Raw genomic sequence first — 13,673 nt, 5'->3', positions numbered from 1 at the left:
GAATATCCTGAGTTGGAAGGGACCTGCAAGGATCATCGAAGTCCAGCTCCTGGCCCTACACAGGACAGCCCCAAGTAGTACACCATATGTCTGAGAGCGTTTTCCAAATGCCTCTTGAAATCTGCCAGGCTTGGTGCTGTGACCACTTTCCTGGGGAGGCTGTTCCAGTGCCCAACCACCCTCTGGGTGAAGAACATCTTTCTAATATCCAACCTAAGTCTCCCCTGACACTGTTTCAGGCCATTCTCTTGGGTCCTGTCACTGGTCACCCGAGAGAAGTCATCAGTGCCTGCCCCTGCGCTGCCCCCCATGAGGAACTGTAGACTGCGATTAGGTCTCCCCTCAGTCTCCTCCAGGCTGAACAGACCAAGTGAACTCAGGTTCTCCTCACACGGCTTCCCCTCAAAACCGTTCACCACCCTCGTGGCCCTACTTTGGATGCTTTCCAGTAGCTTAATGTCTTCTTTGTATTGTGGCGCCCAAAGCTGCCCCCAGCACTCGAGGTGAGGCTGCCCCAGTGCAGAGCAGAGCGGGACAATCCCCTCCCTTGCCCGGCTGGCGATGCTGTGCCTGATGCCCCCCAGGACACGCTTGGCCCTCCTGGCTGCCAGGGCACTGCTGACTCATGTTCAGCTTGCCATCCACCAGGATCCCCAGGTCCCTTTCCATGGCACTGCTCTCCAGCCTCTTGTTCCCCAGTCTGTACATCCAGGGTTGTCCCATCCCAGGTGCAGAATCCAGCACTTGCCCTTGTTAAACTTCATACAGCTGGTGATTGCACAGCTCTCTAATTTGTCTGGGTTTCTCTGCAAGGCTTCTCTGCCCTTGAGAGAGTTAGGTGTTGCTGATAAGATGAGGTCAACCCCCAGGTGATAGCATTGAACTGGGAGAACATCTATTTTATTGTCACTCTGTCAGCACACAAGAGTATGAAGCCTTTGTGCTGCTGCATGCCGGCACTTTGCTACGGAATTAAACAGGATCTCCGTCCTGCCCATAGCTGCGACACCCACTGGTTAACGCCACTTGATATGCAGTAACAAAAGTTGCTTTGTAATTCGAAAGTACAATAACTGCCTGCCCATTGGAGTTTGTCACCCGCTCACATGTTCAAAAGAAAAATAGGGAATTACAAATGGTTACATGAGTAAATAACCATGTAGTTGTTACAACATAAAATTACAAGATAATTTGAAGTACTTGACGCATTTTACAGAATTACAAGGCACAGGCAACAATGTAACACAATAAAAGTACATCCACGTGGAAGGAGTTGCAGATATATGACTATGCAAGTTACATTATAGCTACATAGATGCAGCACTTCAAAGGGCATAATTTCAAATTTTCAATATTTAAAAATCATTTAAGTGTACAAGTAAGTAGTAACATTATGTCATATGGCTTCCTCAAAAGTGTCTTCTGGCAGTATATACACTTTGTTCCCTTGTGCTTTTCCTCTTCAGGGAAGCTGCATCCAAGGGGAAGCACGGGCTGGGCGCCAGCGCTGCCAACTGCCCAAAGCCCTAACTTTATAGTTCTGTGCCTAGTAGGCACACAACTATAGACTAGTTCTGTTTTCATCTTCTCGTTCATCTCTCACTTCAGCCAATTATGTCACAAAATCAACTGAACTCAAGTAATCTTGTAAATGAACATAGCTTCTAGGGTGAGTGTTCAGCCTATATTTTGGTGCTTATTTCAATGAATGAAATTACTTTCTTCTAAATTACATGGATCATCTCCCTCTTCCTAAAGTACTTCATAAGTTCTGTCCTCACAGAAACATATCCTTGCTAACCAAATTAGTTGTGCTGATCAAGATTTTTACCCTGTGGTTTTCTTATGTTACTATTTACTTTGTAGGCATTTGTACCCAAAATTATACTTCCTCTTTGGTTAACCAAAGAATGTCCTCTCACAATAAAGTTCTGATAGGGATGAAACGTAAACAGTCTGATAAAAATGTAATGTTTCTTTTCCAATCGCTGTAAAAATAATAGAATTTTAATAAGCAATATTATTTTCATAGATTTGTTGAGTGATCCTATTGCATTTCATAGCAGAGATTTTTTGGGTATTTTTTTGTAACTGCAATAGGGTAATTTTAAATAAATGATACCAGGTACCATTTCCCATTATTTTTCTTTTTGAGATATTAAAATTAGAAAAAGAATGCTTTACATCATTCCAATACATTCCTCTTTAGCTGTATGTGTTCAGCAGCTGTATGTGTTTTCCCAAAATAGCTTCTTTCACCCAGTGTGCAAGAGGCCAATACACACAGAGAACTGAGATATTTGAATTATTTAGAGTTCTGTGCAAAAAGGCGTGCTGGGTAGCAAATCCACAAAGCCAGCATGACGACCATCAAAGCTTCTCATTATTTATATACTTTAGCAAACAAAGGCATTAATGTTCACTGGCTACAAATTACATAGTTCTTTTATTAATTAGTCTTCTATTGGTTAATGATCCCCTCACTTCTCAGGCTAATTAGCCTGCACGCTCAGTCGTTCTCTTTGCTTGAGCCAGTGAATTTCTTGGGTCAGTGGCCGTGAGTCAGTGATCATAGCTTTCCCCCTTGCTGGAATTACCTTTTACCCAGTCGGAGCTGATTTCAGCGGAGTTGTTGAGCAGGCTTTGTTAGTTTCTTCCTTATCTTGGGAATTCTGCCAAATATATTTGTGGCACATAAAGTCTGCATTCTTTGTATCAGTAGCTCACCCTTCTCTCTAAGCTTTGTTAACCTCCTCCTAGGTCACTGAGGCATGTCAAGCTCTAAACTTTAACAAGGCAATTCTACCGACAAGTAATTTATCTTTTTAACATATAATACTTGAGAGTTATATATATATATATAAATAATAGGAATGGTATAAATCTCTTATAATATATGACACTTATATACTATATACAAATAGCATTATTGTAAATCTTTTACAATAGATCTGAGACTTAGACTATCGCTGTTATTAAGTCCAACAATCCCAAGGCTTTGGACTCTCTTATGTCTCTATTATAAATATATTATATATCTATATTAGTGTCTTCTCTTGGATGCGAGGTCGTAGAGCTGCCTGAGGAGCACTTTGGGCGCTTCCCGGCCGGTGAAGGCGGCCTCTCCCGCACGTGACCGGACGCGGCCTCCCCCGCTCCCCGTCCCGGTGACGCGGGCTCGGGGCGGGGCCGGCTCCGCACCGGAAGCGGCGCTTCCCCCCCGCCCGCCGCCGGCGGATCCCAGCGCGCCCCGAGGCGGCCCCGGCCGCCGCCACCGCACCGCGAGGCCTCGGAGCGGCGGGCCCCGCTCCCACTGTGCGCGGCAGGTGCTGCGGGAGGGCGGGCGGCGGGAGAGGCTCCGTGTCGGGTCGGGTGGAGGCGGGCGCGGCGGAGCCGGCCGGTGGCGGGCCTGGTTGCGCGCGGTGTGTGTGAGGGGACGGGCAGCGCATCCCTGTCCTCCCGGGGGCTCCTCGGCTCGGGAGAATCGTGTCCACAGGTTAATTAGAGCCCGCACAGGGTGTAGGAGTGCGTGCAGGGTGAGGGAGGCAGGGTGTTGCTCTCCAAGGCAGGGGCCAGCACAGTGTAATGCAAGGTTATTGCTTAACTGGAGCGGGGGAGAGCTGCTTCCCACTTCTTGCAGGAAATGAGTGCGTGTGGGGTTGTTATTGCGCTTACAGATCAGTGTCTACTAGACTGATAATTTACTTGATTATTGCTTTATTTTTCTTTGACAGCAAAACATTCCCATTGTGTTGTTTTCCGGAATTCTGAACATACAAATGTACTATAAAAAGTGCTATCTGTAACTATGGGGTGGCCTCTTCCACTTCAAAGGAACAGCATGTTCTGCAGAACCTGTTCCTTTACAGTGCTCACAGGCCCCTAAGGTTTCATAAATAAGAACAAGATAAATACTAAAAAAGAAGTTACAGCCAGGTCATGAGTGCTGGCATTGTTTGTTCCTAAAAGCTTTTTCTCATGGCTTTTTTTTTTTTCCTAGAATGGATGTATTTATTTCTTTGTTGCCAGACTTATGTAGCACTATGGATTTTTTTGTTTTTTCTGTTCAGGAGTCATGTATCTGTTAAGAGTTCTTTCATACTTTTACTTTTCATCTACTTTCATGTAGGAAATTTGTGTGGACTTTTTAACACATCTTGGTCAGGAGCAAAATTCTGCATTTCTCTCAGTGGCATACATTAATATTCTTACTTTGGGCTTCAGGAACATTAATTAAGTCCTTGGCAACTTCAGGTATGAAAGCTGCCTGACCTCTGCAGACAGTAGTGTATCACTTCAGGCTACACATGGCCTCTTAAGAACTGTTGGGGTTGTTTTGGCAGTCAACATTTGGATAGATCTCTCTAACTTAGAATGCTGTTTTTCTTTTGATCATGTTGGAGGATACATGGCTGTGTTGCCAGACTTGTGTTATCATTTTACCTTTGGCTATTTCTCTAGTGCTTCCTGGGTTTGTTTGGTTGCAGTTTTTTTGTTGAAGGTCATAACAGTAATTCACACTCCAGGTAAGGATGGAACTTGAAAATGTCCTGGAAGCCCAAACTAAAATCTTTTTGATTTCTGAAAAAAACCCAAAAAACTAACTCGGAAGTATTTGGCATTAATGCTGTATCTTGGTAATATGGTTTGCTTCTAGCCATAATCTTAGTTTTATATAATTTTGTTTCATGGCTACCTGCAAGTTGTGTACCTTACCTTTTCTCACTCGATTATGAACTTTTTTTACCATGGTTTTTAGTGTTCTCTTGCAAAAACAAGTTTTGTTAGACGTAATAATTGGAAACTAAATTTGTTTTGACTGTGTTTAGTTTCAATTTTGTTCACAGGAGTGTTTTGTTGATGTTGGTTTCTCTGTTGGTCCACAGAGATTTCTTTTGATGTTTTATATCACCATTGTACTGTGAACTAGAAGTAGTTGTGTATGTTCCAGATGTTTGGTGTTGTGTCTTCCCCTGTGTTGGCTAAGTGACTGTTATAAGGTCAGCATTTTCTCATCTTCTCTTCTTTAGAGTGTTGAGCACAGTTGTCTGCTGGTTTCTTATAACAGAAGTTATATATATCTGGAGTATAGTAACATTGCATGGACTGTTTTTAAAACACTATTATCTGCTTCATAAATTGCATCTCTCCCTTGATGGTGCTTGATTGCAGAAGGGTAGGTATAGTTTGTAGAATAAATATTAGATGTGCTGCTTAGCACTTAAAGACAGACTTTTGGAATGACTGTGATAGTGGAGAACAGAAACACTCTGAATTTCTGTGATACTGCATCTTGAGCTTAATGAATGCTTTATGGGCTGTGCACTCTGCAGATATTTAAAAAAAACCCCAAACAAGCTACAACCGAAACCAACAACTTTTACTATGAGTTGGATGATACCTTGTATAAGTTATTATTTAATTGGCTTGGAAAGTATGTATTTCTGATTGCTGGAGAGTAAGGAATGTAAAATATATGCTAAAATGGAATACACCTGTGATATTTTGTGAAAAGACTGTGTATTAATAGGCCTACAATGGAGTGTAAAGCAGCATGAGATGTTAACTAATAGCGCTAAATGCCTTGCAGCCTCCTAGGAAATCTAAGACCTGAAGCTTGTCTGTTTTTGTGTATAGGTGATAGAAACCTGTCATTGACAGGTTATAAGTCACTAAGTACTGGCAATAACCCCTTGTAGTACCAGAGTGTCTGAGAGAGCCAATAACATGCTGGTTACTTGTGGAGAAAGCATCACTTCAGAATAGCTGGGTGCTGTTGTGAATCTGTTTCAGAATAGGTTAGAAGTGGAAGCATACCATTTGATTAATTTCTGTGGTTATTAATGTGCTTGCACCGGCTTGTGTAGTTGGGTTGGAAATAGAGTATAGGCTATTAAAAAATGCACTTGTTAAAGTTTTTGTATTGGTGAATGTTAAATTGCTACCTCTGATACTTGATTCTAAGTGCAGAGGTAAACAGTAGTGTTTTTTTCTCTTTAATTAGATCACCCAGAAGACACAATGAGCGTTAAAGCTTTCAAGCTCGTTTCTGCTATTGAGCGGGAGATGTTAATGGGAGACAAAAATTACATCAACATCGAGTGCATTGAGTGTTGTGGGAAGAACCTCTATATTGGAACCAATGACTGCTTTATCTATCACTTTCTGTTGGATGAAAAGGTATCGACAGCTGGAAAAATAACTTTTGCTGCCACCAAGCAACTACACAAATACCTGGGCTTGAAGAAGCCTGTGAGCGAGTTGAAAGCAGCCTCTGCCCTCACCAGACTGCTTGTGCTTTGTGACAACACGATAACACTAGTGAACATGATCAACTTGGAACCTGTCCCCACTGGTGCTAGGATCAAAGGAGCTGTGACGTTCACACTGAATGAAAACCCTGTGAGTGGGGATCCTTTCTGCGTTGAAGTTTGCATTATCTCGGTCAAACGTCGGACCATTCAAATGTTCATGGTGTTTGAAGACAGAGTCCAGATAGTGAAGGAAGTGTTTACTCCAGAACAACCCTGTGCTGTGGCTGTAGATGGTTACTACTTATGCCTTGCCCTTACTACACAATATATAATTTTGAATTATAATACTGGTGTCTCCCAGGACCTATTTCCATATTGCAGTGACGAGAAACGGCCAATTGTGAAAAGGATAGGCAGACAAGAGTTTCTGTTGGCTGGCCCCGGAGGCCTAGGTGAGACTAAGGATTTTAATTTTTTTGCTTTTTTTTTTTTTTTTTAACTTCTCTTAATTTCTCTGAATTTCTGAAGCAAAGATTTACTAATTAAGTGTTATGCATAATAATGATGCTTTCCTTCACAGGTCTATATTGGAATGTTGAGATAAAAAGGGAGATGGTAAATTTTTGGTACTTAGTACTATTATAACTATAAAAAAAACACACTAAGTGTTTTTTTAATGCACAAAAGTCTATGATTATTTTTATTTTCATCATGTGTGTAGAAAGCTTCATTTCATTGTATCTTGCAGCCCTTAGTAAAAAAATTGTTGGGTACCAAGTGAAACTTCAGAGATTGATACACAGTCTGTAGTGACTAGTGGGTCTTGGTATGTGGAGTCCCATGTTGCTACAAAATTGTTACATTAGTGTAGATGAGTTAATTTTTTCCTCAGTTGCTATTCAGAGGAGCTCATATTGATGCCATGATGATTTTTTGCCTTTTCTTTTATACCTTTTTACGACTTCTGTATTCTTAGTGCTTTTTGCCTGCATTCTTGGACTTACTTGTCAAGCTGAGAAACTAAACATTTTAGAAGCTTCGTAGTTAGGGATCAGTGTGCCCCAGACCCCAAGGTCCTCTCCAGAACACATTCTGTAAACTAAGATAGAACCATCCAGGGGAAGGTTCCTTGGGGAGGGGGGCTCACTTGAACCTCTCATTGGGGAATCTTTGATCGATATGCTGATTAATAAGACCTATAATGTTGTAGCAGATCTGTTGTGGGTGTGGGCATTGCAGTGTGCATTGGGGTGCATTCGACCTGGACGTAGTGCACCTAAGGGTCCTAAAATAAATACCAAGGTAAAATCCCTTTTCCCCTTCTAAATGTGTTTGACTCTTGATTTTAAGACCAGGAAAAGGCATCAATATGAAGTGTATTTTATAGCTTTTAACAGATTCACAAGTAGGTATGTTGTACTACAGTGTTAGTAAGAAATTTTAGTGGAAGCAAGTTGCATCCTAACTCCTATAATAGTAAATGCTGTCCTAACTGTAGATGTTATTAGATACTACTAGTTTTAATGCTCCCATTTGCTTAGTTTTTTAATAGTATTTCTCAGCTCTGTGTTACAGGTAGTTTAAGTATTGCAAAACTAAAATTAGATCATGTGAAATCATGCTCTTGTCTAAGAGATGACTGTAAGGACTACTGTAATCTGTCTAAATCAACAATATGCTGTGAGGTCGGTAATCTTGAGCTTTTTTTGGAAAAGCTGCGGTATCCCAGAGCTGACAGACCACAGGCAGAAGGCTTTCATGCTGTTTGCCATATGACTCTCCTTTCAGGAGGTGTGGTTTATGTATTTTCCCTGAAACATTAGGAATAGCATGACACAAAGTTCACAGCTATTTAGGTTCTTAATTTGGGTTCTGGCTTTTTAATATAAATTCCAAAGAGAATCAAGTGTCCAATATAAATTCCAAAGAAAATCAGTTGCTTATATTGAAGTTTTGCTTTGTGACCAGAATGCAAGATGTACATCAACTCACCAGCTTTTCTTTAAAGAAGTAGACTCTCAGTAGAATTTGAGTTTATGTGAGTTAAAGATGTTCCAAGATGAACTTGGGTTGTTTTTTTTTTTGCATACAGAACTTTTCTAAGTCATTTTGGTTGTCCATGTCCTATTAAAGCTCTTAGTTGTTTTAAATGTGGACGTGTATTTGTGGACATCAACTTTTTAGCAGTGCTAGGGAAGTTAAAATTTGTGAATTAGCTGATTTTATAAGAAGATTCCATTCTTATTTTCATTTTTAAAAATTGTTTAGATATGTCAAACCAATTCTGTTTAAGTAATTTCTCTTTTCTTTCCTTTTTTTTTTTCCTTTAAGAATATAGTTTCAAAAGCATAATTGTATTTAGCTAGAAATCAGAATTTTATTTAGTCTGACTTTTGCTTTTGTCTGGTGTCCTGTAACAGAGATACATGAAAAAAAAGGTTACTTATAAAGTCCAACATCCTTGTGTAAGTAGAACATCTTGGGGTTAGAATGTCTGGTACGGGAGATCTTAAGCAAGTGCACTTCTGCTGCTGTAAACATGCTATAAACTACTCTTTTCTTCATGATACAGGCAAACTCTTTCTTGTACTGCCTCAGAGACCTTATAGGGTGTTTGCTGTCAATAGTATAGTTTTTCCTTGCTTAATTAATCTTTTTTTGTCTCCTGTTCTCTATTGCCTTCCCACTGATGTTTTGACTAAGTATTATCCATCTTACTGTTCCTCCTTGGTAGAATTCCTAGTGTCTTTAACACTTGTCTCTTTGAAGTTATGAACATGGTTGGGCACCTTTATAATAGATAAGCGTTGTGCATCTTGATATCTCAGGTGGGCCTCTGCTGTAAAGTGAATGGACTTGAAAAGGCTTGATGTAAATCTTCAGTTCTGATTTTGATTTGCTTTCATATGCATCATTGATTAGGGCATGCTGGTTTGGCACTTGGTAGAGCATCTATGCTAAGTTCAGCCTCTTTTACAGAGGTGGATATATTCTGCATTAATATATTTGGCTTTAGAGTGTTTGAAGTGACATTTATTTATATTAATTTGCTTTTGAATTAAGACTGGAATTTAGATTGGCAAAAAGCAAGTGCTCAAAATGATAAAGTAAAACATCTCTGAGTTTATTGTGTATGTAACCTTTTTATTTCTCTGGACTCTGGATTTTAAACTGATTGTTAGAGTTGTTCATAGCAAATCCTTAGACATTTGGTACTTTGTTGTCTTTACTTGCAGTTAGTATTTAGCTTGTTCTTTCAAAAGGAGGAGGAGCTTCATTTTTGGTGCTTCTTCATTCTGTCCAGTAATTAGTTAATTTACAATTGAAAATCAATTCTATCTGATATGTATGAAACTGCATACCAAAATTCAGTTTTCGAGTTGGTGAAGCTCTTGTTGCATGTTTTAAATCAGATTTCGTGCTCTAGAGAGGCTTTAAGTGTTTAAAATTACAGCAGACGTGTCTTGATATTGGCACAGGATATGCTTCTCAGCACCAGCTGGAGCAACTGCCCCAAAAGGTCAGAGGTGTTGGCTCAGGCTGAGCTCCCAATGGAGGGTGCAGCTCCTCACACCTTGAGCTGAACAGAGCGCCTCCTACCTCTTCCTGAGACTGGACCAAGGAAAAATGTTGTCCTTGCCCATGGGAGATGTGTACTTGATTGAGGATTTCTGTTGCCAAGTAAACGAGATGCAGTAGGAAGTCAGCAGAATACATGACACCAGAGATGGCAAAAAGGAAATTGAGTCTTCTCCAGGACCCAGGCGTGAGCCTTCAACCTCCATCTGTACAGAGAGGAAGGACAGGCTGTCTCTGCTGTTCTGTGATGGCTGACACTGGAAACTCATGACTTCTCATAATTGGAAGAATTCTCCTTCTCTGCTTGCTGATCTACATCTATATAATATGCTCAGTGCTTACAGTAGCAGATGAAAAGCAGAAGTTCTGTCCAACAAATCATCTGAGCCTGAACAATGCAGGAGCACCAGAGGAATTAGCAAGTAATAGTAGTGGGAGATTCCCTCATACTGGAGATGGGGGTTTTCTCATCCAGCCAGCTGGTAGGGAAGAGCATCTTGAGGAGGAGTATGTGGATTGTGCAGATCACCAACCAATTGTACAACTTGTGGTAATGGGGTTTGTCTTTTAGGACTATGGATCCCTCTTTAAGGAAGAGATGGGATCCCCTAGGTCAAGTGAGGCAAAAGCGTTTTTGCCGACTTGTTTGAGCAACATGGTGAGTTGGATTTAGATTAGGCATGATGGTGGTAGACTGTGTTGGCAAGCAAATCAGTGCAAGATGGTGTGATTAGGGACTTCATGAGCAGTAAACAGAGCTGAAGAAGTTCTGTTTCAGGCATGTGCAGAGAAAGAAGTCTTTACAAAACATCATGGTAGTGGAAACTCTCACTTTTTCTGGGAAATCAGCGCAGGTACGTGTTAAGAGCTGAAATGGGGGTTACCCTTTACATGGGAGCAGTAGGAAGATGTGGTGGGGTGCCTTGGAACAAAGGAGGAGGCAGATGAGAGTTTATGGATTTGGGTTAGAGAGCAAACTAACATAGTTGACATTGTGGTGAGTGCCTGGAATGGACCACTTCATCAGGAAGAAGGTGTAGGTGAGACCTTTGGGTAACGGGAAGAGATCTACGTTTGCAGGCCCTGATTTTTAAGGTAAACTTGAACCACTCCAGTACCTGCTAAAGGGGCCGCACAGCAAAGACAAGCAGTCCACGAGTTTTCTGGAGTGCATTGATGGTGGCAGAGGAGCTGATGAAGGGGTGTGCTCTGTTGAACATTAGTGTGTTATCGACATTGTTCTCATACTGAATCCAAAACACCAGCTGCTAAGAAGAAAATGAACTCTATCCAAAACCAGGGCAGAGGCCAATGTCCATCTGGCATTGGCTCTGCTGAGCACCGTGAAGGGCAACAAAAAGAGCTTCAAGCATATAAGCAGCACAGGAAGTCTAATGGAAGCCCACTGGTAAGTGGGGCGGAGGACCTGATGCCAAAGGGCATGGAAAAGGCTGAGGTGCTTAATGCCTTCTTTACGTCAGTCTACTGGTATGACCTTCTTTCAGGAATCATCAGCCCTTAGGAACAGTGGGAAAATCTGGAGCAACAAAAACCTGCCCTTGGCAGAGTAGGATCAGGTTATGGAACATTTAAATAAACTGGACAGACAAATCCATGGGACCTGATGGGATGTTCCCATGAATGCTTGAGGATGATGGTCAATGTCATTGTGAGGCCAATCTTTATTATATTTGAAAGGTTGTGAAGATCAGAGGATGTTCCTCAGGACTGGAAGAAAACAAATGTTTTCACTCCTGCCTTAGGTGATCGAGAGAGGAACCAGGGAATTACAGCCAGCTGTACCCTAATCCTCAGGAAGGTGATTTGGGAAAATCCTGGAAGCTATTTCCAAATATACAAAAGGCAAGAATGTGATTTGAAGTAATCCATGTAGATTTAAAAAGGGGAAATGGCCTGACCAGACTGAGCATCTTCTGTGATCACATGCCGGCTTGGCAAATGAGGGGACAGCAGTGATCCTGTGAAGTTAGCAAGGCTTTGATGCTCTCTGCCATGACATCCTTTGTAGACAAATGGATGAAGAATGAGCTGGAGAAACAGTTGAGGTGGATTGAAAGCTTGGCTGGAAGATTCATAGTCAGCGGTACAGAGTGGAGTCAGAGTGCAGCTGGAGACCAGTCACTAGTCTTGTACCCTAGGGGGCCAATGCGCGGTCAATATTAACATAATTTCAACAACCTGGCTGGTAGGGAAGAGCACACTTTCAACAAGTTTGCAGATGATACAAAACATTTCTGTATCTCTTGGTGCTGAAAGCAGTGTAGCTTTGTTTTGGGTAACTTGTAATCCTTGTGTAGCCTTCGCAATTTTTAATACGGAATTGATTTCTGGCCTCATCTCAAGTTTCATCAAATGCATTCCTGTACTATAAAAGGTTGTGGTTTCTGATTGTAGTTATGTTTATTGTTATCCTTAGGTGAAAGCTGGATGAAGACAGAAAATGCATCATTCTGCCACAGAAGCCCTAGCTATTGAATGCAGAGGGATGTAGAGAGACATTGACTTGAATGCATACCCTTTCACTTCCATAAGGATTTTTAAAATTACTTAAAAAAGAGCTTTTTCATTTTAAAAAAGTATGGGGTTTATAATTATTTGTGTTAGAACATCATAAAAATAGAAAAGCCTAAGAATTAGTCTTTCAAATAGAATAAGCCCTAAGTTTACTCCTGATTAGTATGTATTTAGTACAGGTTTTCTCCCATGTTTTGAAATGGGATTATATCATGGAATAACAACTGAAAGCCATTAAAACTGGACAGTACATTTTGCCTAACATAAAATTTTACTTCTGAGTCATAAGAATATCAAGATCTAGAGAGTAAATTAGGAATTATGTATTATGACCCAGAAAGTATTTTCTGTAAGGTGCTCTGGTTGAAAAGCTGATCATTGTAGTGAAAAAGAACCCTTAGTCAAGGGGAAAGGTCTGATTATTTGAAAGCTGCTGTAAGGGATCCAGAAGCTTAGTGTCTACACTGTAGTTCTGTACAAATCTACAACCTTCTGTTTTGTTTTCTCTGTTTTTCCTTTTTTTTAAATTTTTTTTTTCATTCCAAGGAGGTCCTTGTACTCAGCTCGCCTTGCCTCATTATCCTCTGTTTGGAAGAGATTTTGTAAATTGAATAACGTAATCTTTTAATCTCTTCTGTTCTTTAGAGCTCAGACTTATTCTGCCAGCTGTCAAGTGGCTCACTGCTGCCAAAGATCAATTTTCATGGGCATGTCTTTTTAATGGCATGAGAATACTTGTTTTAAGAGGTGTGAATTCATATTTTGAACGGAAGTTTACACTGTGCTTCAGTATGGCTCAGCTGGTAAATGATTACTGAACTAGGCCTGAAAATTGTAACTGAAATTTTTCTTCAGTTAATGTCTCAGAATTGGGAAGTATCAAGTAGCATGAAGAGAACCAGTGGCATGTGGTCCCAAAGCAATTTAAAAGTCTATTAAGGTAGGAGAAGAATGGAGGACAGAACAGATATGAAGAAAGGTAGTGACAAAAAACCACCCTGCAAATTAACTGAAGTTTTAATCTGGTTATTCTGAAGACAGCATAGGAGTTATCACTGGGATAATAGAAAGTCTTTACTCTGTGCTGCTTTATACACAGCCTCTGCATTTTTTCAAATGATTGAAAACACAGATGCTTCACAGGAAGTGACTCATCCCAAGGAGATGGGCCCTTGTTCTCGGAAAATGTTGGCTGTAGCAAAAGTGAAGAAGTGTGGTAAACAATTGTGTCCACTAAAATGCTCTTTAGACACTTGACACTACAAGAACAAACACATCTGCACTGCTGATTGGTTAGGTGGTGCA

General features: G+C 40.8%; 1 protein-coding gene across 1 annotated transcript in view; it reads left to right on the top strand.

Moving 5' to 3' along the window:
* The first annotated feature begins 3,238 nt into the window (after nucleotides 1-3,238).
* TGFBRAP1 (transforming growth factor beta receptor associated protein 1) overlaps nucleotides 3,239-13,673 on the top strand; it is a 37,395-nt gene continuing 26,960 nt past the window's right edge. Inside the window, exons 1-2 of the mRNA XM_032100421.1 lie at nucleotides 3,239-3,326; nucleotides 6,005-6,706. Coding sequence (XP_031956312.1) covers nucleotides 6,022-6,706 — 685 coding nt within the window. The 5' untranslated portion in view covers nucleotides 3,239-3,326; nucleotides 6,005-6,021. The remainder of the gene's footprint in view (nucleotides 3,327-6,004; nucleotides 6,707-13,673) is intronic.

The sequence above is a fragment of the Corvus moneduloides genome, chromosome 2, assembly GCF_009650955.1.
Source record: "Corvus moneduloides isolate bCorMon1 chromosome 2, bCorMon1.pri, whole genome shotgun sequence".
In the NCBI taxonomy this organism is placed as follows: domain Eukaryota; kingdom Metazoa; phylum Chordata; class Aves; order Passeriformes; family Corvidae; genus Corvus; species Corvus moneduloides.
Note: the sequence above shows the minus strand (reverse complement) of the source record. Positions and strands in the feature narration are given on the sequence as shown.